Source organism: Anastrepha ludens, chromosome 2 (assembly GCF_028408465.1).
Source record: "Anastrepha ludens isolate Willacy chromosome 2, idAnaLude1.1, whole genome shotgun sequence".
In the NCBI taxonomy this organism is placed as follows: Eukaryota; Metazoa; Arthropoda; class Insecta; order Diptera; family Tephritidae; genus Anastrepha; species Anastrepha ludens.
In genome coordinates this window covers 168,369,983-168,393,443 of record NC_071498.1, presented here as the reverse complement: position 1 = coordinate 168,393,443, position 23,461 = coordinate 168,369,983, and the positions used below count along the sequence as shown (strand labels likewise).

Genomic DNA, 23,461 nt, shown 5'->3' with positions numbered 1-23,461 from the left:
CAAATTACAGTACACAGGCAAAAAACTGTGCATGTATGTATGTACTTCACTTTACACCGCTGCCCAGTACCAAACTCCAGTTGTTGGGAGAACTTGTGAATAAAATGCAGTGAACGCATAAAAGCAGTGAATTGGAATAACTTCATTGGGCAGATTTGGTTCACTAGTGAGAGCTCCTACATAAGTGGTAGGCAGTGATGAACCATATCGACAATAATGGCGAGGAGAAACAAAAAAAAAAAAAAAAAAAAAAAAACAAGAATGGTGTGGACAGATTTATGGATATTTTGTGAAGCGAGATGCGGTTGCCGCAGTGTGCGCACTATGAAGGAATGTGGAATATGTGAGTGTGTGCATACAAGTTTTTCGCATATTGTCAGATTGAGTGGACATCAATATACCCTACAAGACAGTTGACTATCATATAAGTAAAGTCATCTTTTTATTATTATCATCCTTTACTACAAAAGTGCTAAACTACTCATTTTCGTGCTAGCCATGGGCGGAAACTGAAAATTTCCCCTTGTCAGTGTGCCGTTTAGAGTACAGTATATATATATTTCTCACTTATATGAAATTACTATTGGAGAGAGATACTATTAAGAGAGAGATACTATTAAGAGCGAGATAATATCACACCGAGAAGGGGAAAGAAATATTATATCAAATCAAATATTTGTTTCCACATTAAAAAATGTTGTTTATGCAATTCTGATAATGCGCATGTATTAGAGACTAATAGTATAATACTTGTAAATATGTTGGAATTTTTGCCGAAAGTGCTCAGCATTCATTGTCTTGTAGGGTATGTACACTCGCTGTATGCAGATATGTGGCTGTGTCTTATTCTTTTTTGGGAGCTTGAGTGTCACTGTAATACTGAAATCCTTATGTTGATTTATGATTTTGTTATGCAATATTTGCTATTGTTACTTTTTAAGTATTCCTCCGTTTTTTTCTTCATTATATTTGATAATAGTATATGTCGTTTTTTTTGTTGTGGTTCATTGTGAGTGTCTATGTAGGTATGTTTATGACATTAAATGAACTTTTTGATGATAAAAATGATGAAATGTATGAAGCTGTTTGCGCTCGGGCTGGCTGGTAGGTTGCAATGATGCTGGCTGTAGGCGCAAAGCCGTTAAAGGATAAATTTGTAGGTATGTATGGATGTATGTAAAGGTATGCAGAGGTAAGCATGTACGTATTTTGCATGTATGTATGTTTGTATGTATGTTATGTATGTATGTATGCATGTACATATGTATATTTGTATGTTCGTATGTATGCATGTTTATATGTTTGTATGTTGAAAATACCGTCAGCAATGTTTTTTGTATGTATGTATGTAGTTGCTTGTAGGTGTTGAGCATCGCCTGATTTTCCAGCTTTACAATAGCATTTTTTTTAGCGCGCATTTTTTGTTTTATAATTTTTTTTTAGTTTCAATTAAATTTCGTTAAGCTGTTATTTTTGGTTGCAGTGTTGGTTTAGTAACAAATATTCTTTACAGTTATGTGCAATCGATTTTCGTTCATTACAACAATTTACTGTACAGTAGAAATAAAGGAAATTGAGAGGCTCAAGTGTAATGTAGAGTTAGGTTTCATTTAGCAACAAAAAAAAAAGAAGAGAAAAAAAGAGAGCGCAGCGTAACAACGTAAATATGCACATGTATGTGTGTATGTAGGTATTTTGTATTTACAGCAAGCATGCAGAGAGCTTTTGAGAGCCAACTAAGGAACATTTACTTTCGTTTTGCAATCAATATTCAACACAACATCAAACATTAATTTAGAGGCAATCAATTCAAAATATTCACAACTATTTAGTCATTTTATTTTGCAAAAATGCATTCAAACTAAACTAAACAAAAAACAAAAACAACAAAAAAAAATAATCATAACGAAATCAAACAGCATAACAAAGAATTAAAATCACAATAATTTCAACTAGGCTTGGCCATATGTTTGGCCGTATGTAATAATATGCGTGTGTGATATATTCTAAATTTATGTAATACATATAACTAAAAGAAGTGTATGCATATACATATGTATTGTATTTATGTAGGTATGTAGGTATGTATGTCTAATATGTATGTTATGGTATGCATATATATGCCTAAGTTCGTTTTTTTGAAAATTATTTACATTGAGGAGAAATGCAATCGAGTTTATATGTATGCACGAGTATGTATGTATGTAAATGCATATGATATTTACAAGTAAATAAAAATGCTGTAATTTGGAGCACAAAAACATTGGTTTGTTTTTCTAGTCGTTTTATTATTAAATCTATTCTTAATACACAAGTATTTTTCGCAATAATTTTATTTTACACAAATGTCCATAGATAAATAAATTTTGATTGCAATCGTTCACATTTAAAATTAGGATTATATATGCATTTCTATATAAATAATAAATAAATAAATTACATCAAATCTCTAGTTGTTCTGTTCGTTGGTGGCTACAGTGCGATGGCATGAATTAACAGTAAAATGTGTGTGAACATCTACTCCTCATTTTACAGGGATTTTTTTTACATGAATTTTTTTTTTACACGAAATTATTTCCATGAATTTGATATAAGGAAAAATTTGCACGCATTGTTTTGTTTTCACACGATTTTCAATATTTTATATTATATATTGTGCTTTCATCTAATAGAGCAAATAGAGTGAGATATTTCGACGCATGTACATATGTATAGACAAGCGTTGAGACTCGGTAGATTTTGCTCGCGTCGTTTAATAATTTATTTTTAATAAATTAAAATCTGTAACTAAGCACGAAATAAATTCTGAAGCGAACTCTAAAAAGAATTTTTTAATATTGTTTTCAACTAATTCTCTTTTAGACGATTTTTTTTCACGAATTTTATGGAAAAATAAGAGCAGATTTGCGCCAAATAAAATATTTATTGACCCGTAAGACAGTAGTGTACCATCCGAACCAAAACTATTCGATTTCATGAATTTTACAAAATTTCTCTTAGTTTCAGATATTTATTGAGTCAAAGCAGACGCTTGCATCGGATCAGCACCACAACAACATCTTCATTTTTTTCCTTTAAAAAATTGTATCTTTGGAATACATGAATGTTGCCTCAACAAAGTTTACAATTTACTATTTTTTTGCAATAAGGTCTCTGCTTACACGCCTACATGATGTCTTTTTCTTCAACTTTACCACAAAAAAGAAAAATATGTGTGACTTATTTATACTTACAGCTTACCTAAAAGCGATAAATATTTTGAATTCCATTTTTTAAATAGCGAACAACTAATTTTATTTCATTCGGTTTCACTTATTTTTTTTTAACTTAATTTTTTTTTAATTTAATTTAATTTTTTTAATGTAATTAAATTATTTTAAATTTAATTTAATTTTTTCAATTTAATTTTTTGAATTTAATAAATTTTTTTAATTTAATTTTTTTAATTTAATTTTTTTTTTAATTTAATTAATTTTTTTATTCTTTTTAATTTTTTTAATTTAATAATGTTTTTAATTTACTTCTTTTATTTTAATTTTATTTTTTAAATTAAATTTTTTTATTTAATTTAATTTTCTTAACTAAATTTTTTTAATTTATATTTTTTAACTGAATTTAAGTTTTTTAATTTAATTAATTGTTTTATTAAATTTAATTTTTTTTATTTAATATTTTTTTTTTTTAATTTACTTCTTTTATTTTCACTTTTTATTTAATCTACTTCTTTAATTTCCCCTCTTTTTAATTTAATTTAATTTTATTAATATAATTAATTTTTTTATTTTTTTTAATTTTCCTAATTTAATTTATTTAATTTCTTTTGTTTAATTTAATAATTACATATTTTTAATTTACTTTTTTTATTTTCACTTATTTTTTTTTTAGTTTTATTTTTTTAATTTAATTTAATTTAATTTAATTTGTTTATTATTATTTTAATTCAATTTTTATTATTTAATTTTATTTTTTAAATTAAATTAAATTTAATTATCTTATTTTTTAATTTAATTAATTTTTGTATTCAATTTAATTTTTTTAATTTAATAATTTTTTTTAATTTATTTCTTTTATTTTCACTTTTTTTAATTTAATTTACTTTTTGTCTTTAATTTAATTTTCCTAATTTAATTTATTTTGTTTAATTTAATAATTATTTTTAATTTACTTCTTTTATTTTATTATTTTAATTTTCTTAATTTTAGTTTTTTTAATTTAAATTTTTTAAAATAATTTAATTTTTTAAAATAAATTTTTTAGTTTAATTAATTTTTTTTATTCAATGTAACTTTTTTTATTTACTTCTTTTATTTTCGCTTTTTTTAAATTTAATTTTTTTTTAATTTAATACACTTTTTTTTAATTTAGTTCGTTTATTTAAAATTTTTTTTTTGATGCAGTTAAAATGTCACTCGATTCGGTTTTTTGTTTTTTTTTTGTGCTCACGATACCAATTCATGAAGCTTTTCGCTAAACACTGTAAACTTATTGGCCAACATACCAGCCTTAGCATTGCAGAATAGCCACCAACGACGTCGACAAATTTAAAAACAGGAAAACCTAAAGCAGCGAAACCATGATAAGACAACAACATACCCATTTGCCGCATCTTGAATTTCCTTCTGATCGGTGCCGGCGATTGTGTTGCGTCGCTTGCCGCGCACTCGTCGCGAACGTGAACGTCGGCTCACCGTTTGAACGTCATCGTTCAAATTGTTCGTCTCGGCCATGTTGCCGGTGTAGCAACCGGTTGTGGATTTGCGCGCCGCACACATGCGCTGGAAACGTTTGCCCGATGTGTCCACCGAGATCACTTCGGCGGGATACCTGGTAGAAGAAAATGAGAAAGAAAAAAAAAAAAAACAAATTAAAAAAAAATAAGAAAATTGTTAGCATAGAGGATCACAAGATGCTCCTGCATTTGCACAAAAGTAAGTGGTGCGCAACTAAGATTGGATAAACAATAAAATTTTATTGTAAATAGTCGATCAAAGGGGCGGTTTAGCAACGGCGGCGGCACAACTGCTATGGCTGGGTCCGCTAACAGCGAATGAATAGAGGCATTTTAATGGCTGGATAACAGTTGCTTTCAATTCTAGCCGTCCTCATTATGCAGTAACTGCCTTAGTTCTTGCTATTTTTTTTTCTTCTTTTAATTTTGCTGCTGTTGTTTTCTTAGCCGATCGGAATGAATAATTTAGAGGTTAATTGCATTCACGGTCATTACACGAGATCACGAAGTTATCTTATTAATTTTCATTGGGTATGCGGTAATTTTCAACGACATTGTATGTGTATGTGTGTGTGTGTACGAAAAGCAGAGTGGGTTGATGGCATATTTTGGACCACCGCTCGCTCGTATGACTCACTAAGCGAAACACAAATTACTGGTCGGGGTTAGGAGTTTTATAAGGTCAGTTTTGATGAGAAAAAAAATAGCTTGAGGGTAAGATTCAGCATTAATTTACCGCTAAGAAAACATTGCATAGGGGAAGCCGCTTATTATATTTGGTGGCATGTACTCGCAACTCTTTAGTCTCCGTAATCGAGTACGCCTGGGCGGTAGAAGAAAACCTTGGGTATTAAAAAGACATATACATAATTATTGATTAATATTTTCTTCTAAAAATGCTGGCCCTAAAATTGTCATTGGTAAATCTCATTTCTAAAAAATGAGGATCGCCCGACAATTGTGGCCGACTCTCAATGCTAAACGCACAGCATCTGATTTCAGTTATAACGGGGGCATTGCCTAATGGTGTTCACACTCACCAACGTAAACGTACGCCCATATCACCCGACACGATGAAACTAATGAGAGCCCCATGTAAATGAATTCTCACCACCGTTCCGTTCCGTAGTATCACAGATCGTTGTTTGGCGTCTGGGGACTTTGAAGGCCAGTCCGTTAATGTGACGCCATTTTCTTGTTTCCACAAAAATACCCCCTCGAAACGCTTCGCATATTCTCACTCATTTTTTTTGACGTGATAACGTCTTATAATTCGATTTAGCTGGCTGCACGCACGAAAAAATGTGTCGTTACCTTGCTCATTAGTGTTACCCTGCTCATTTGTCGTTACCTTGCTCACTGCCGTTACCTTGAATGAACTGCAAGCGAAAGCGCGGAACGAACAAAGCAAACGAATGGCAATGTTCGACATCTTGCTCTCTCCTATTTAAGTGAACGTATATATGTATGTATATGCGCATTTGTATATAAATTCACATACTTGTATTTGCATATGCCTTCTTCCTGTGTGCATGGTAATGAACCATTTTTCTGTTGAGAATAGGACGATGATAGAAAAAGTAGGAAATGAAAGGGAGTGTTTCGAGTGTAAAGTGTCTTGAAAAAGGCAAATCGATGATGGTGCCTCTCAGTGTTGTTGACTTATTAACGTCTGATGCACAATCGAAATTGAAGATATCTTTCATGAATTTGATAAATGTTTCTTCATTTTTCACGTTTGTGTAAATGTAACTTGACCTATTCCATTGCAATTCCATTTACCTCCTCCTCTATATCCATACAAAATATCTATCAAACAAATAAAATTAAAATTTTGTTTTGAAAATTGCAACCATTCCATCAATATTTTCTTATGACGTTGTCACGTTAAACTATCGTCATTAAACCGACTTTACAGACAACCTCTTTTTGGTTGCGTTTACGGAAAAGTCGCGAACGACACTAACCTGAGTTAGCAGTGGCGTCGTAGCCTTTGAGTGGGATTTTTACGCAGCAAAAAGCAGAACCAAATATATCTTGAAATTACAAGAAAAAAACCGGTTCTTTTCTTCTGACACAGACTGTAGATCTGGTAAATCTGTGTTTTTCACACGGTCAGTTCACTTATTTTTTACACAAGTAGCAAAAGCCACAGGTTTAGTGTCAGTCTCAGGGCGTTAGAGCAAATTACCTTTGTAAAAATGCCATAAACAAAAATGCAAGTCCAGTCGGAGTTTTGTTGGTTGCTGGTATTAAAGAAATCACATAACGGATTTGATTTTGCTCTAATATTTACTTTGCATACTTCTCTTTCCACTTATGAACCTCGTCTGCAGAAACCAACTTGGTAAATGGCGCCAAAGGCACTAAAGGCAGTCATAAGTAAAGCAATTAAATGAAATGCGCGCCAATTAAGCGAAAGATTTAAGTAAGTACGACTAAACTTAAGAAAAGAGCTGCACATCAGCAAGGAAAACTTGCCTATAGAAAAAATTGTTCATACTTGAAAAGAAAAAGAAAAATTGAAATCTCGTTAAAAAGTAAACTTTTGGTAGTAAAAGAAGCAACCCTTTCCAAACATTAAGTGCTTAAGTTGAGAAGTTAATTATCGTAGAAAGTAATTAATTAGTAATGGTATTTAAGTTTGCAAACTTTAGCTGCAAGAGACGGACGCAAATAATTATTTTTCTTACAAATTCCAAAAATGCCGCCAAACAAAGTTCGAAAAACTAACCAAACATTTGTGTGGTGGAGTCAGGAATTCGTTTGATGCGCGCGTGAACTCATTATTTTAATGGCTCTTATTTAGGAAATCTTAACATCCAAACACTTCACACTTATTTGATATTTGTTTGTCATTGACAAATACCTGTTTACTATGTGTATATGTGTGTGTATATGCGTACAGTGGTCACACAATTTATTCCTACACTCACATTTTATAAGCAGGTACACCTGATACTCAACACAAAATTTATACAGAAGAACAAACTTTGGGTATATACCTTCTGCTCAAATATGAACGAGACGTTATCAATAAAACGGTCCGCGGATGACATATGGCAAAAATAAATTTTTGTTTTTTGGTAGGACTGTTATAAGCTTACATGGCAAATTTCAGCGTGATATGCCACATAGTTTGTTTTCTGTGCTACTGTAAACAAGTCAAGCTCGAGTGTGTTCTTCGAATTCTCTTTTATGACTTCAATTCTCTCAAAATGTTTTCCACGGAGCGGCAACTTGCGCTTGGGAAACAGGAAAAAGTCACATGGAGCCATATCAGGCGAATACGGTGCTTGCGGAACGATATTAGCATTGATCAAATAATCGCGAACAAGACGTGATGGGTGAGCTGGTGCAGTATCGTGATGCAAGAACCATGACTTGTTGTTCCACAATTCCTTCCTTTTAAGACGAATGTTCTCGCGCAAACGCTTTAAAACGTCTAAATAATATTCAGCGTTAACCGATTTTCAAGCACAATTTCCTTTACTTTTCCGATGTTTTCGTCGTTTACTGATGTTGCTGGACGACGTTCATGAGGCAAGTTTTCAACCGATGTACGGCCCTCTTTGAACGATTTGTACCACTGGAAAACACGTGCACGCGATAGAGCAGAGCCCCCATAGGTTGTCTGCAACATTTTTAAGGCGTCTGAAGCCGAAATTTTGTTGGAATAACAAAATTTCAAACAAATTCTTTCTGGCTCAGGCTCAAGCAGATGTCTGCATGGGTGAGGCCTACAGTAGCACCCTGCTTGCTGAGCAGTTAGTTATGCTCCTTCAAAGGCAGCATATGGGCCTCGTCGTGTAGGTGTTGTATCGGGGACATCATGAGACATCATGTCGCGTCCCTTATGGCAGTGTTTTGGCAGGTCTGAAGCTTCGTCCACTGCGAATCACTGATTCCAGGTGACCAGACAGGCGCAGCATAGTTTAGAACCGCTCGGCCTATTGTCTCGAAAGTTGACAGCAACATTTCCTTGTCTTTGCCCCAAGTGCTGCCGGCAAGCGACTTAAGGACCTTGCTGCGATTCTGTACTTTAGTTACAATAGTGGTTGTATGCGCTGAGGAAGAGAGCAAGCTGTCAAAGGTAACTCCTAATATTTTGGGTTTGTTTACCGTCGGAATTGGTATGTCATTGCTTTTTACCTTAAGTTGCAGCTTGACCTCTTTTGTACAGGTGGTGAAGAAGCTCACCGTGGATAAAACTGTCTTTAATGACGCCTTTGATGTTATTTTGTGCTTTCTGATTCTCCTTTCTAAGAGCTCCCAGACCTGCTCAATTGGGTTCACAACCGGTGATTGGGGTGAAGTTTTAAGCTGGTTACAGTGGTGGTTTAACGGCACTATCATGCAAATTATTCTTCAAAATATTTAAATACAGATGTTTGTCCATTTTATCATCAATAAAAATCATTTTTCCTACTCCAGATGCGACTATGCACCCCCAAACCACTGAATTTCTTCCTCTATGCTTACCGGTAGGAAGACGATTTTTTTCGAGGGCCATCTGATCCCGAAACATTAAATTTCGACTCATCACTGAATAAGACGTCTTTCCAAAAAGAATCTGACTGATTTATATAGCGTTTGGCGAACTTTAATCTTTTCTTTCTGTTAATATCTGAAATGTAGGGCTTGCGGCGTCCCACTCTGATATGATAACCAGCGTCATGCAGGCAATTCCGAACTGTTTGCGGGCTAACTTTTTGTGCAAAGACTCTTGAATATTTCGGCATAGTATCGGCGAGGTTATTTTTGGATTTTGCGCGACTGATGCTACTATGTTGCGTTCCTCACATGGATCCAATATTTCTTGCCTTGCGGCTTGGTGGTGATTAGCTTCCAATTTACCAGTATTAACGAAATTAGCAAAGACTCTTTGCACCGTATAATGCGATTTGCCAATTTGTTGTCGATTTTCTGCAGAGACTTGTTTCCAAATGCAATTCAATAACGATTTTACGCATTTCTAATGGTTAATCCGCACTTCGTTCCATTTTGTTACTTTCAATCGAGATATTACGCGCAACTGAAACTGAATCGGCGAGAAAAACTAAAAATAACCTACTTTATTTCAGTTTTAGCAATATTAGTAAAAACCAAACGATTTTTACCGTTACTTTTGCAGTAAAATTTTTTACGTACTACGCAGGGTGTACGAATAAATAGTGTGATCACTGTGTGTCCATAAGTAAGTTGTGAAGTGAACTTTTTCACACTAAACGACAAAAACTTAAGAATTTCATGCTGCGAATGCATGCGTGAAATTGTAATTAATACAAAAAACATTGACTCCACACTTCGACTCACCTTAAAGCTATAATTTTACATTGTTCCTCAGGTGAAGGCAGTCGATGATTCAAAGGCACATCTTTATTTATGTCGTTAGGCAGTTGCGTATTGTCGCCAATTTGGCTGACATTTATGGCGTAGAGTGCGTCGACCGCATCGGCGGACAGCACGGACGGAGATAGGGCGGGCGTCAATACCCCATTGTCGCCGATCACCATCGAGGTGCTAATGGACGTGTCAACATGATGCATACAATCGGGCGTGACCGTGACGTCACCCAACGCTTCGCTGGAAGTCCACTTGCGGAGATCTTCAATGGCGGCAGGCTGCAAAAAGGGTGAGAGAGGAGAAAAAGATAAGAAAATTAATTCAACTTAATTACACTTTGGAGAATGTCAAAATTTGATAAATTAATTGCAATTTTTATAAGAAAAGTGGAGCAAAGGAAACACGCGAACTTGAATTTGCATAAGCAAGAAATGTTGCCATAAATCTGATTAAAAGGAATTATAATTAAATTATAATGTTGTTGTTATTGTTGCCCTGAAACTAAGTTACAGTCCTCCACTGGGCTGGATTTAAATCCGAGTCGTGCCGGTTAACGTAGAACTGATTGTGGGGCGTACGATAATCGAATTATTTATGGGATTGCTTTGTAGATATTGAATGTTTCAACTAAATTGAGTAGTCAATACATGTATGCATATATTTATTTATGTATGTATATTAGGGTGCATAACTTTCCATACAAGATGGCTCCCTGTGTAGAGCTCCACGCAAATGGGCAAAGTTTCTGATCGCCATTCACTAGTTACTAACCAGGGCGATTATTCTGCACACTGTTCAAACAGTGATTTCAGCGAACGGCGCTATTAAAAACACCAAGCACTGCTCCACTGCGGCTACGAAACTCACACAGCTCATCGTTACATCAACTGCGTTAGCTGGAGTCGCTTACGTGTAAAGGTCTATAGATCTTCCGCAGAATCTTTCTCTCGGGTACTGATAAACAAAATGATTTTGAAAGTTCCTTCAAATGTTTGGTTCGACCAATTAGAATCGGTTGTGCAGGAAGATGATTCGCTAACAGATTGGGAAGAGTCGATAACAAAACTCAACTAAAGCAGTTACCCAGAAAACAATCGGGACTAATTAGAATCAGTCTAAAACAAATTGGTTTTAAGGTAGTTAAATTTCCCAGCTGAGTGTTGTTGTTGGGACCGCTTCCTTCTTGTCTTTATGTAGTTCGGTTCAACGATGATAGATTACCACAGGTGTGGCCATTAGCTACGGTGAAAACCGAAATTGAGCGAGAAACTTCGGCCACCACATCACCGGGCACTCGGCAGCACAGCAGACTTCTACCCGCTCATTTCATACGTATTCGCACACTCCAATCGTCGTTGCTCAGATGGCAAAATGAGCGTAAGCTGTGTTGATTTTTTTCGTATATCACGAACACAATCTCATTTTTTTCGTAAACAAACCGCTGTCTTGACCTCTTTTACATCAGCCAATCAGCTCATTCTTTCAAATTCACTGAGAGCCGGTTAACGGTACCCCAAGGGTACAAGTAGTTTGAGAGCGAGCTAATGTGAGAAGTCGAAATTGTTCGAGGATGATAGATACCCGGTTTTGCTGTTGTTGTTGTAACGGCAAAAACATTCCCCATACAAGTGCGGGGAGTGCTGCTGGAGTGACAGTCCTTGGCCGAATATATAGTAAATCCGAGTCGCTCCGGTAACGTAGAACCGACTGTCGGGCGAACGTAAGGGTTTGCTCGTTAGGTATGGTGAACAAACAAAAAATTGAAGGGAAGTTTGGAGTCCACGTCATTTTGTATTTCACAAAATTTAGCATTAGCTTAGTGAAATACAAAACGAGTGAAGTCGGCATATCTGTCAAATTCGCTCAGAGCCGAATAACGGTCTGCTAGGTAATGCACCTCTAAAAATCTTTTCTCTATGGAGACTGTTGAGGATCTCTGATTGTGCGCTGGATGTGGGACCCACTACTTACTAAAGCTTTGGTAAGAAGATAAAGCTATGGTATTCGGAATTCTAAGATTTATTATATTCTAGGTTAGGTTAGGTTATGGTGGTATTTGGCCCGTACAACCAACTCCCTTAGACCTTACAGCCTCGGCAAGGAATGCCTGCCAAATAGCGAATGTCCAGTTAACAAGCCACGACCTTCGACATATCCTCCCTTGAGATACTAAGCAGTCCTTTGTTTTTTTCTTGTTTATTTTTGGCCATAGTAGCCTAGCTATTACGCATGTGTCTTCATCTCCCCATGCCCTATGACCTCTTGGTTAATGTTAATGTTAATTTTAATTATTAATTCGCTCCTGGCCATAGGTATCTCAACCGTATTTCTATCACTGAACAGAATAGTAGCTTTCCTGTCTATCTCATCAGCTTTACAACTTCCCTCAATATCTCTGTGCCCCAGTACGCAAATAAAGCTGACCTTTGCAACCTTTGATCTTAGTATAGCCGCATTCATTGATTTAATGGCCGCCTGGCTATCCGAGCATTTATTTATTGCAGTTTTTGATACGACATGCGCATTTCTAATAGATACGTAGCCACTTCTGTTATAGCTGAAAGTTCTGTCTAATAGACATTGCAGTAGTCTGGTAGTCGAACAGATAGTTCAAGTCCTAATTCTTTCGAAAATACTCCATAGCCAACCTTATTGTCTATCCAGGAATGAACTGTATAGAAATCTAATTCCGCCCTTCTCCATGGCTTTAGTGTTTGGCGGTATGGTCGTCTTAAAGAGTCTGTCGAAGGTGAGTCTAGTAATAGAATAGTCTATTTGTTGTCTGTAATTATTCAGAGTGGGCAAAACAGAGGCGTAACCTGGTGTTTAGTGCAGGCAAATTGTTTAGCACTTCCAGTGCTTTGTTTGGGGTAGTTCTTAAAGAGTGAGTGGTTTATTTTTTCCAAGAAATAAAGGGAGTAATAAAGTAACTTTCTAATGATGCCTTATAAATCTAAATCGGTTAAGATTTGGGTGAGTTATTCAAGCTTTCTTAAATCTATCTTACTAAAATAGTCAAATAATAGCAGCGAAAATCTCATCAATTCGATTGCGTTGATAAAATTTGTAAATATTTGTATGGAAACCATTTAAACTTAAACTCTTCTACTATCTGACATTATTTTGGGAAATATATTTGTCAATAGCATGATTTTAATGTTGACGACCGTCCGCGTGAAGGAAGTCCAAACACCTTCGACGACGCTGAATTGGAGGCATTGCTCAATGAGGGTTCGTGTCAAACGCAAGAAGATCTTGCCTCAGTATTTGAAGTTACCCGCCAATCCATTTTCAAGCGATTGCATGCTTTGGGAATCATTCAGAAACAGGCGACTTGGGTGCCTTATGAGTTAAAACCAAGGGATATTGAACATCGTTTTTTCGCCTAAGAACAACTGCTCCAGCGGCAAAAAAAAGGAAGGGTTTTCTTCATCGCATCGTGACGGGTGATGAAAAATGGTTTCATTACAGCAATCCAAAAGAAAGAAAGTCATGGGGACTGCCCGGTCATGGTTCTACGTCGTCACCACGGCCGGATATACACGCTGCGAAGGTTATGCTATGTATTTGGTGGGACCAAGTTGGTGTTATTTATTATGAACTGTTAAAACCAAGCGAAACCAAGCACTGGGGATTGGTATCGACTTCAATTGATGCGATTGAGCCGTGCACTGCGCGAGAAGCCGCCGCAATACGCGGAGAGGCATGAAAAAGAAATTCTATAGCATCACAACGCTCGGCCTCACGTTGCCAAACCTGTCAAAACCTACCTGGAAACACTGAAATGGGAAAACCTACCCCACCCACCAGATTCTCCAGATATTGCGCCGTCCGATTATCACCTGTTCCGATCGATGGCACATGGTTTAGCTGACCAGCTGACCAGCAGTTCCATTCATATGAAGACATCAAAAAATGGCTTGATCCTTGGATAGACTCAAAAGATGAACAGTTTTACCGCGACGGTATACGAGATCTACCAGAAATATGGGGGAAAGTAGTAACCAGCGATGGGTAATGCTTTCAATGTTTCACTTATAACCATTTTTCAGAATAAAGTTGTATTTTTATCAAACAAAAAAAAAACAGCTAGAATTTATTTGCGCACCTAATATGATATATTTTTTTTAATAAGAAACTCGATTTTTGGAGGTATTACCAAATCGGTTCTGCTCATGTAAATTTTAATATTTTCCGAAATATTTTGACGGAAGCCCAGGGACATAATAAGATTTGTATAATTCCGGTGAAAAAATAATATCTTATTTTTGGGTGAGACACTCTAATGTACATACATATATAGGTAAAGAAAAGTTTTACACGAAATGTGTGCGTGTAGGAAAAGAACCCAACCCAAAATATTACGAAAATTTTCTATTACGTTTGCCGAATTCGTTTATATGTACATGCAAACTACCAGATCAAGGCAAGTATCGTCCTGCCTTAACACAAAAATGACGTGTTCAAACCCACTTGAATATTGGCTCTAAAACTATTAGTCTAAAAGTCATTTGCACAATCGGCACAATAAGAATGAAATGATTCGAAATAAAGCCAACCAACACCTAACAACCGCACCAATATCGAGGTCAGTTTGGTGGAAAGTGCTACTGCTTTTTGAAACCATGAATTCGTAAGTATAATATAATTTTTATTATCGACTGGCGTACAAGTATATGAGCGAAAGACATGCGAGGATAAATGCATGGATAGAAATTAAGCGAAATTCTGAGCTCTAAAATCCCTAGACTCGTAAAAAAAATTGCTAGTTCAGTGCGAGTAGCTGTACTGCAAAACTATCGATGGTGCAATCTTCATTGATTAGTTTAGTAAATTTGAAGATACGGATAAAGACGATAGTAGTATTGGTAGTACTTGGAAAATATTAATTTTTGATTGAATATAGATTACAAAAAAACAAAAAGCTATAAATAATATGATCTAACCAGACATGTTTGTTAACTTTTTTATATGTTTATTTGCTAAAAAAACATTTTCAAATAAAAAAAATTATAGAGTAAGATGTTGAAGGAGGTACACAGAAAGGGTACTAATCTTCCACTGCTTGCAAACAGAAGTAACATTGAAACTCCCATGGCAACTTGCAAATTAAGGATAAAAAATAATATTCTCCAAGAGGCCAATAGGTCGTGGAGAGAAGAAAATACGTGTGTTATAACCAGGCTAGTTTGAGAGATCAAGAAAGAACATCCATAAGCAAAAATTTAAGAAATGGCAAATGTTGCAGCTAGAAATTCCGCCATTCGAAGGGGTATTCAAAAGGCGACACATCTGCGATATGCATACATATATGTATATAAATGGCGCGTACATCACTCTTAGGTGTTTAGCCGAGCTCCTTCTCCTATTTGAGGCGAGCGTCTTGATGTTGTTCCACAAATGGAAGGACCTACAGTTTCAAGATGACTCCGAACGGCAGATAATTTTTATGAGGAGCTTTTTCATGGCAGAAATGCATTCGAAGGTTTGCCATTGCCTGCCGAGGGATACATACACAATTACAAAAAAAAGCACCCTTGAATAAATTTCGTAAAGAACGCCGCCTGGATTTTGCAAGAGAGCACATGGCTCGCAGTTTAGTTACAAATTCCGACATCACAGCCGTGAAGGTGGTGTTCGAATTGAAAATTATAGACTACATAATGATGGGAAACAGCTATAAAGTTCTGTTAGAATCATCTTTTTCCGAGATTCGTGAAACATTTAGACCTTTAATTGAATCTTTCAACAGGAAAATGCAACTGTACACACTTCACGTCCGGCCAAATTTGGATTGTGTCCCAAAACGTTGAAACTTGAGCATGGGCAACGTATTCCCCATATCGGAGCATTATTAAAAACCTTATGACTTCTTCGTAAGATTTATGAGAATGGGCCACGATTTGAAGACAAAAATGCTTTAATTCGAATCATTAAAATGGCCTGGTCTAAAAATTCATTAGGCTATCTGAAGAATTTGTACAAATCCAGTTGCAGTACGTACTATTAAGCATTAAATAATAAATCTTAAAAAATAAAATATACTAAATTTGTTATTATTTTTTCCTTATTGGGCTAGCGCCTCTCTATTCAAGTGAACCAATAAATGAAGCACAGTGTTACAGCTGCTGAAGTTGTACGAGTACTGCTGCGAAATACCGTTAGATGGAATAATAATTTTATGCATGTTTATTTTCGAGCAAAGTATAGTTTTTACTGGGATAATCGGAAAACCTTGGATTACTAGATGAAATACGTTTGCTTTAATAACTATTTCCTGCCATAAGAATTGTTGCCTCTAATCAAGTGAATCGGATTGTATGAGGATTGAACTTCAGCAGAATACTAGACCGATTATCCGGAAACGGCTACACATAATAATAAGTAAACAAAGCCGGATGAAAGCAAGGGCTTTGGTTTCATCGACCCACCCACGATTTTCTCGCGGTTCGATCTAAAACTATTTGAGGATGGAAGTAACTGTTTTTTTATCAGATTTCGTTCTTCAAAAATCGTACAAGCAGAAATCTACGCGGCGTCTAAGCAGCTCGATTGGCAATCGAACTCATCATCATAAATTCCTAGAGCAAAGGGCCGGAGTCGAACTAACCATGCCCCACTTTAATGTGAAAATTTTAATCAGCAAACCTCTATGTGAGAACATTGCTGACCAGCCTAAACTTACCTTATCTATGTTTTTATTACCTTTTAGCATAGTGCTTCAAACAAAAAACTTGATATGGCTTAGCAGTCAGTAGAAGTTGCGGCGAAATTAAAAAAAAAAATGTTGTTGGATGCTACTGATTCTTGGACAGAGCCACGCACAACTTACCAGATGGTTTCTTGAAAACAGAAGCTACGGGAATTGGTCCTAAAATAATCTAATCTCGTCCCAATATACTTTTGCATACATCCTTAACAGTTGTACAGGCCGAGTTCTTATCTATATTTGTGTGTGTGTCTGAATGTTGTTCGACAAATAGAGGTCCTCTTCTTACAGTTTTAGCCGCCTTCGAATGCCAGAATGGATTTTAAGAGAAACCTTTTCATGATAGAAATATACGCAGTGGCTCATCATTGCATGCCTAGCAGTTGCAGTAGTTGCTATTTTATTTACTTATGTTTTTTGGATGCAAACTGGTCATGGCTTTATTTAATTTAAACATTTTTACGCCGATGCAAAAAAAATTTTGTCGAATGACGCGAAAAATCGGTTTCGGTCTGACACCATTTCCAAATAACTGATGCGTACTATTTAACTTTCCGAAGGGTTGAACCAGTGCGAAATACCTTTTTCAAAACTTGTGCTTTGTATGTACTTGTATGTGTATATAAATGTATGTAAATATTCCACAAAGCGCAGGACATTCCATCACCACAGGCAACTACGTGCACAATGCGATAAAGTCACGCGATTCCTAACAGTCCAATCGATTTCATGTGCGTCCATTTTTCAAAGTAAAGTTAGTGTGGCTTTTTATGAAAAACAACGAAAAAAATGTAGCCGAGAAATAAAAAATTGCCAAAATCCTATAGCGAGAAACAATTTCTTCCCGCGCTGTGTATAAAAATTCAATCAAGCAAATTAAAATAATAAAATTCTGTTGGCAGCAGAGACTTTGCGCTAAATTGAATTAAAAACTACTAAAAAAAAAGTAAAACGAAAAACCCAGTGACAAGTTAAAGTTAAGAGAAAGTAGAGTAGATAATCAAATAAAAAATAAAGACAATATTGTGGCAGTCGTTGGAAGTTAAGACCGACAAATGGCATTCGTTGAACGGAAGAGGATTTACGCTGAAGTCCTGCGCGCTTACCACATGAATGAACAGACAGACTAACGACTAACGACTACAGACTACTTACGACTACTTACTTATTACCATTTTCCTCGCACACACTAATTTATTCATTGCTTTTCGCGAGGCAAACTAAAAGACAGCAACTAACGAGATAGCGAAAAACGCAAATCGTATGTGCGACTAGCGAAATACTGGACAGTGCACAGATCTGCGGCGGCGGTACTTTAATATGCGCGCCCTGAAGGAAAAAGTAGGCATTGAGGCATGGTTGTGGTAGTGGTCCTCAGAATATATGCTTTGGAGTTTCGTTTTCTAGAACGTAAAAAAGAATAGACACTTGTATCTCAAATATTTAATTCACTGAGTTAAAAGGGGATTTAATTTCTTCTATGGAACACCTATTAGTAGCTCGTAAGTCCTCCCGGATTAGGCGATACTTTGTCTGCTTTAAATTTATTACTCGTATTGAAACTGTAGACAGGTTTTTATTATAAAGGGTTTTCCAATAAGAGGTGTTATTTTGATATTAGATCAATGGTTTCGTTGCTCGTGTGGCACATAGCGCCCTCTTATTGAAAATATACGTTGTCCAGATCAATACCATCCAATTCCGGCCATAAAAAATCGTCAATCATCTCTGGATAGCGCAATCTATTCACCGTAACTGTTGCTCCAGCTTCATTTTCGAAAAAGTAAGGTCCAATGTCTCTACCGGACCACAAACCGCACCAAACAGTCTCATTATCAGGATAGAAAGGCTTTTCAACAATAACTCTTGAATTTTCTGAGTCCCAGATCCGACATTTTTGCTTGTTGACGAAGCCATCGAGATGGAAATGGACCTCATCACTCAAAATGATTTTTCGGTGCAATTTTGGATCCTTTTCATGCATTTCAACGACCCAATCAAGCAAAGACACGACGTTGTTGATGTTCGGCCGGCTTGAGTTCTTGTGTTAACTGGACTTTATAAGCCTTAAGACCCAAATCTTTATGCAAAATACGGTGTAATTACGTTTGTGGAATGCCTAATTCCAAAGAACGACGAGGAATGGACAAACCTGGGTTTTTTTCAACACTTTCGGCTACAACAGCAATATTTTCGGCTGTTCTTGAGCGTCGTGCACGGGTTTTATTCTTCACATCACTAACTTGTCCCAAAAGCTCGAGTTCTTTCATCAATTTCTGTATTGCGGTCCGACATGGTCCCTTACGATGATCCAAAAATGTTCGAGTTCTACGAACCGTCTCTGCCAAATTTTCACCATTTTTATAGGGAATTTTAATAATTTCAATGCGCTGTTGAAGCGTGAATCGTTCTATTTTTATTAATGGCGCAGTTTGTACTTGTCAAATGACTGCTTCAAAAGTGACATCTACCGAAATAGCGGGCTATGCAAAATAACACCTGTTATTGGAAAACCCTTTGAATCAGCAGAACTCGCTCAAAAGATTTACTTCTGTTTCCGTTTTTTTTCTTATTTTTGTCTCAAGCGTGAACCAGTATTTTACTGTTTCATGTTTGGTAATTCTTTCATACCTTTAAGATGCTACCTTAAGACATCCTACTTTACAGACAGAAGCTTAATATACGATACAGGTTGGCCTTTTCTTCGATTACTCAATCACTGTAGTGCTTTCCAAGATACCGTATCAGCCGTAATGAAGGCTAGGAAACAGATCGGAAGCAAACTTTTAGAAAGGCATAGATTCATATTTAGTGAAAGTCAGATTGGAATAACAATTATGAGCTCTACCACTTGCAATTCTAAACTGGTGCTGGACTTTTATCGGTCTCTGCAGGAGATAACCAAGCAAAATATACTTCCACCTCGGGCAATAGAGACATTGAGTGAAGTTGTATGGCAGTTTAGATGACGAGTCAGCCTACGATTAAGCAGGCTCTTCTTGGAAAAGAGCGCATTTTGGCTCTCTTTATGCAACTTTCAAAGTAAGAAGTGGTACACCTATTCGCACTTAAAAAATGTTCCAGTAGACAAGTTGAAGAAAGTTGGGAACTTCAAGGCAGACTTATTCCAAACTTGACAGGGAACGAGCACGAGGAGTGAGCAATTTCGAGTGTGCCACTATCAATGGAGTGCACACTGAAGCCTACTTAAAAGCAAGCATGCAGAAACTGCGTCCAGCCTATCGAAAGATGATGTAGAGACTGCAAAAACGTTGAAGAGGAAGATATGATCTCTCATATCCCTAAAACTGTTTCGCTCTGTTCCGAAACAGGCCTTCACATATCGGGATTTAATTGTTAGGCACTCTAAATGAGATGGCGGGTACCGACTTAAAAGAATTGATGGATTCACCAGGGATACTAGAGGGTTCAAGGGAGCATAGTAAAGCCAAGTGTCATATTACAAGGAGCCTCCGTCTTTGGACTAAATGAGCCGGTGCACCTAACCTAGCCTAAGTCTTGTTTTGGGTCATGATATGTACATTAGAAGGAAGAGAGTTCCAGACATTTGATTTTCCACTGCATGAGAGAGTACGAACATGAAATAATTCCAGTTCCTACCAAAGTTCCTACCAGGCACTAACTAAAAGCAGATATTTTCTTGTGCAACTATATAATTCATGCGTGTGTGAGTTTGTAAGTGCCTCGTTGTGTTCGCCTCGTTGTCTCTAATCTGTGGTCATAAATAATACGCTTAATATCTGTGTAACTTTCATAGGAACTGTGCGATGTGTGGTCGAGCGGCAGCAACAGCAACAGTAACAGGCGAGCAAATAATGGCAAAGGCAACAATACCAACTACCGACGATTGTCGTTGTTGTAGCTGGAAAAGCAGTGATGTTGCTGATGTTGCTTTTCTCTTCGAGTAAATGATGACGATGTTGCTATTGTGGATAGCTGGCATTGAAGATTGTTATGAACCGCAGCACGACTCTTGTGAATAGGCTCCCCGGCAGACAGCTTTGGTCGCAAATGATGTGACTGGATGTGCATTTGTATGTAGTTACTAAAACAAACGCTGTGCAGATGTGACAGTCCACAAAATACAACCCTATAGGAAATGATGACATTAATTTGATGACCTTGGCTGGCTATTACATCAAGAAATGGAGGTAAATGGAGAATAATGGCAAACTTAATTTAACAAACAAGCAATGGCTAACCTCCGAGTGTATTTTTGCTAAGAAAAAGCTACTCATAAAAAATTATTTACCAAAGGGTAAGTCCTCCATTGGAAAAACATCAAGACGCACACCGCCAGCCCAGTGATTGGACCTTGTGTGATTTTAGACATGGAAAGTTCACCATCGGCCAGAACTTCACACTGCGCTCAATACTGGAAAAAACCCATGAAAAAGATAACGAAATAACCCATCAACTCTTTGTCGTTTATAAGGCAGCTTTCGATAACCCGATTAGGAAACGCCTATAAGCCGCAATGCCTGAGTTTTCCATTCCCGCAAAACTAATTCGACTTTGCAAAATGACATTGAGCAGCACGTCCAGTTTTGTCAAGGTAGGAAAAGACCTATTCGGACCTTTCAATACCGAGCGAAGTTTCAGACATGACGATCCACTACTATGCGACCTCTTCGACTTCCTCATGAAAGGGATAGTGCAGAGAGCCGGTGTTCATCGAAATGACACTAGCTCCTTGCATATGCTGATGATAGTGGCATCATAGGGAACTGCAAGCGAGATGTTACCGCAGTATTCTTCGCTATCGAAAGAGACTCAACTAAAGTGGGTCTGGTGGTTAACGACGACAAGACGAAGTATATGCTGCCCACTAGAAAATGTAGACAGCAATTGGATCAGCCTGACGATGAACCGACGAATCACGCTTGCTAGTCGATGTTACTATGGTCTCAGTAAGCAAATGTGTAGCACAGACCTCTCTCCTCTCTCGCCCGACAAAACCAACAGTCCACAAGACGCTGATCTTACCCGTGTTACTTTATGGCGTTGAAGCATGGGTTGTATCTACGACTGATACAGCAGCTCTTGGGGTATTCGAGAGAAAGATACTTCGGAAAAACCTCGGTCGCCACGTGTTGGCGACAACTACTACCACCGAATGAACGACGAGCTGTATGAGCTCTACGACGAGGTGGACATAGTTAAGCGCGACAATATTTAGCGCTTGCGCTGACTGGGCCATGTTGAGCGTATGGATGCAGAAGCTTCAGCAAAAAAGGTGTTCAAATAGCCAGTTAGAGGACAACGACGTAGAGAAGACTAAGCCTCTGATGGAAGGACCAAGACGAGGGAGCACTTTCATCGCTTGGGGTAGCAAAATGGAGTAGGCGCGCGCAAAGCAGAAACGCCTGACACTATTTTTTTTTTACTGCAGACATTTTTTCTATTATTTTTTTGATTTCTCGTTAATTGCGAATATCCAGGAATGGTAAATTTTTTTATGAAATACCTTTGAATAATATTGATATCGGTTTCACAGGTAGTATCTCAAAGTTATGCAAACTTAATCAAAAAGTTCACGGAATATATTCGGAATAACCTGAACGAAATGTTTATGAGCTCTACAAAGAAGAGGTTAGAATGTCTCTCGGGGTTACAGCTTTAGAGCTTACTTAGATTCGCAAAAGGCGCAGGCTTACTACAAGAAGCCTACTATAAGGAAACGTAAGGGTCAAGCTCCATTTGGTACCACTAAGGACCGATAGGTCTATGTGATGGCTCTCAGCCAACTAGGCCAACTAACTTATTCAGAAAATTCAAAATACATTCAATCCATTTTAAACGCAAAATTTAATATAAACTTACGCGCGTTTTTAAGGCCGTTATATGAGAATGTGGTTTCATAGAAATCAGTGTAGTGCAAACCTGGTCCTTAATGATTACTCTTCGCTCCCATTTTTGAAAAAAAAAAAACATCTTCGTGGAAAAAACTTGCTGGCGATGAAGAGCTCAAGGCGGCAATAAACGCAAGAGGAAAGCGATTTTAGAAGGCATTGCAACATTAATTTCCAGGTATAAAAAGTGTATTGGGGTTATGGGGGACTATTTCGAAAAATGCAAATATAGTGAACCTTAAATATTCGAGTTGTTTTTCTTAATGATGCCGAAAATATATTGAACCCGCCTCGCAGTTATATCTACCGCCATGAAGTATTCGAGAAAGTGAAAAGTTTACACTGCCTGGAAACAAGTGCCTCTTGAAATATGGGTAAAATGAGTTAAATAAAGTTCACATTAGACCACCAAAAGCCTACAAACTATTTCTCAATCTCCATATAACCAATTTTCTAATCCATCATTGCCTAGAAAACAAATTAATTATGAAAACCCCAATTAATAACTAAGTATTTTTTCGTATTATAGATCCACATGACCAATTGAATATTAACGCACGGGATACAAATTTTTCCATTTTAATTTCCATTGGGAATCCAACAAACTTATATGCATTTGAAACAATTGCATGTTGGTAGATTTCGCATTCCTGACCTCTTCATTTACTGCAGTTTGAGTCTGTGCATATCCGTTCAGACTCGTCGTCTTCCTTGCCATCAACATCACTTTTGCTCCGTATTTGGTACTCGTCGCCAAAATGCAACTGGCTTCGCCTCAGCTGTGTTTACTAAGTGTTGCCGTCT

The 23,461-nt window shown here is 36.8% G+C and overlaps 1 protein-coding gene across 1 annotated transcript in view; it reads right to left on the bottom strand.

Moving 5' to 3' along the window:
* Window positions 1-23,461, bottom strand: part of LOC128855701 (serine-rich adhesin for platelets) — a 102,534-nt gene that overhangs the window by 35,660 nt on the left and 43,413 nt on the right. Inside the window, exons 3-4 of the mRNA XM_054090837.1 lie at window positions 10,046-10,353; window positions 4,594-4,824 (exon numbers count right to left, since the gene is read on the bottom strand). Of these exons, the coding sequence (XP_053946812.1) occupies window positions 4,594-4,824; window positions 10,046-10,353 (539 nt within the window). The remainder of the gene's footprint in view (window positions 1-4,593; window positions 4,825-10,045; window positions 10,354-23,461) is intronic.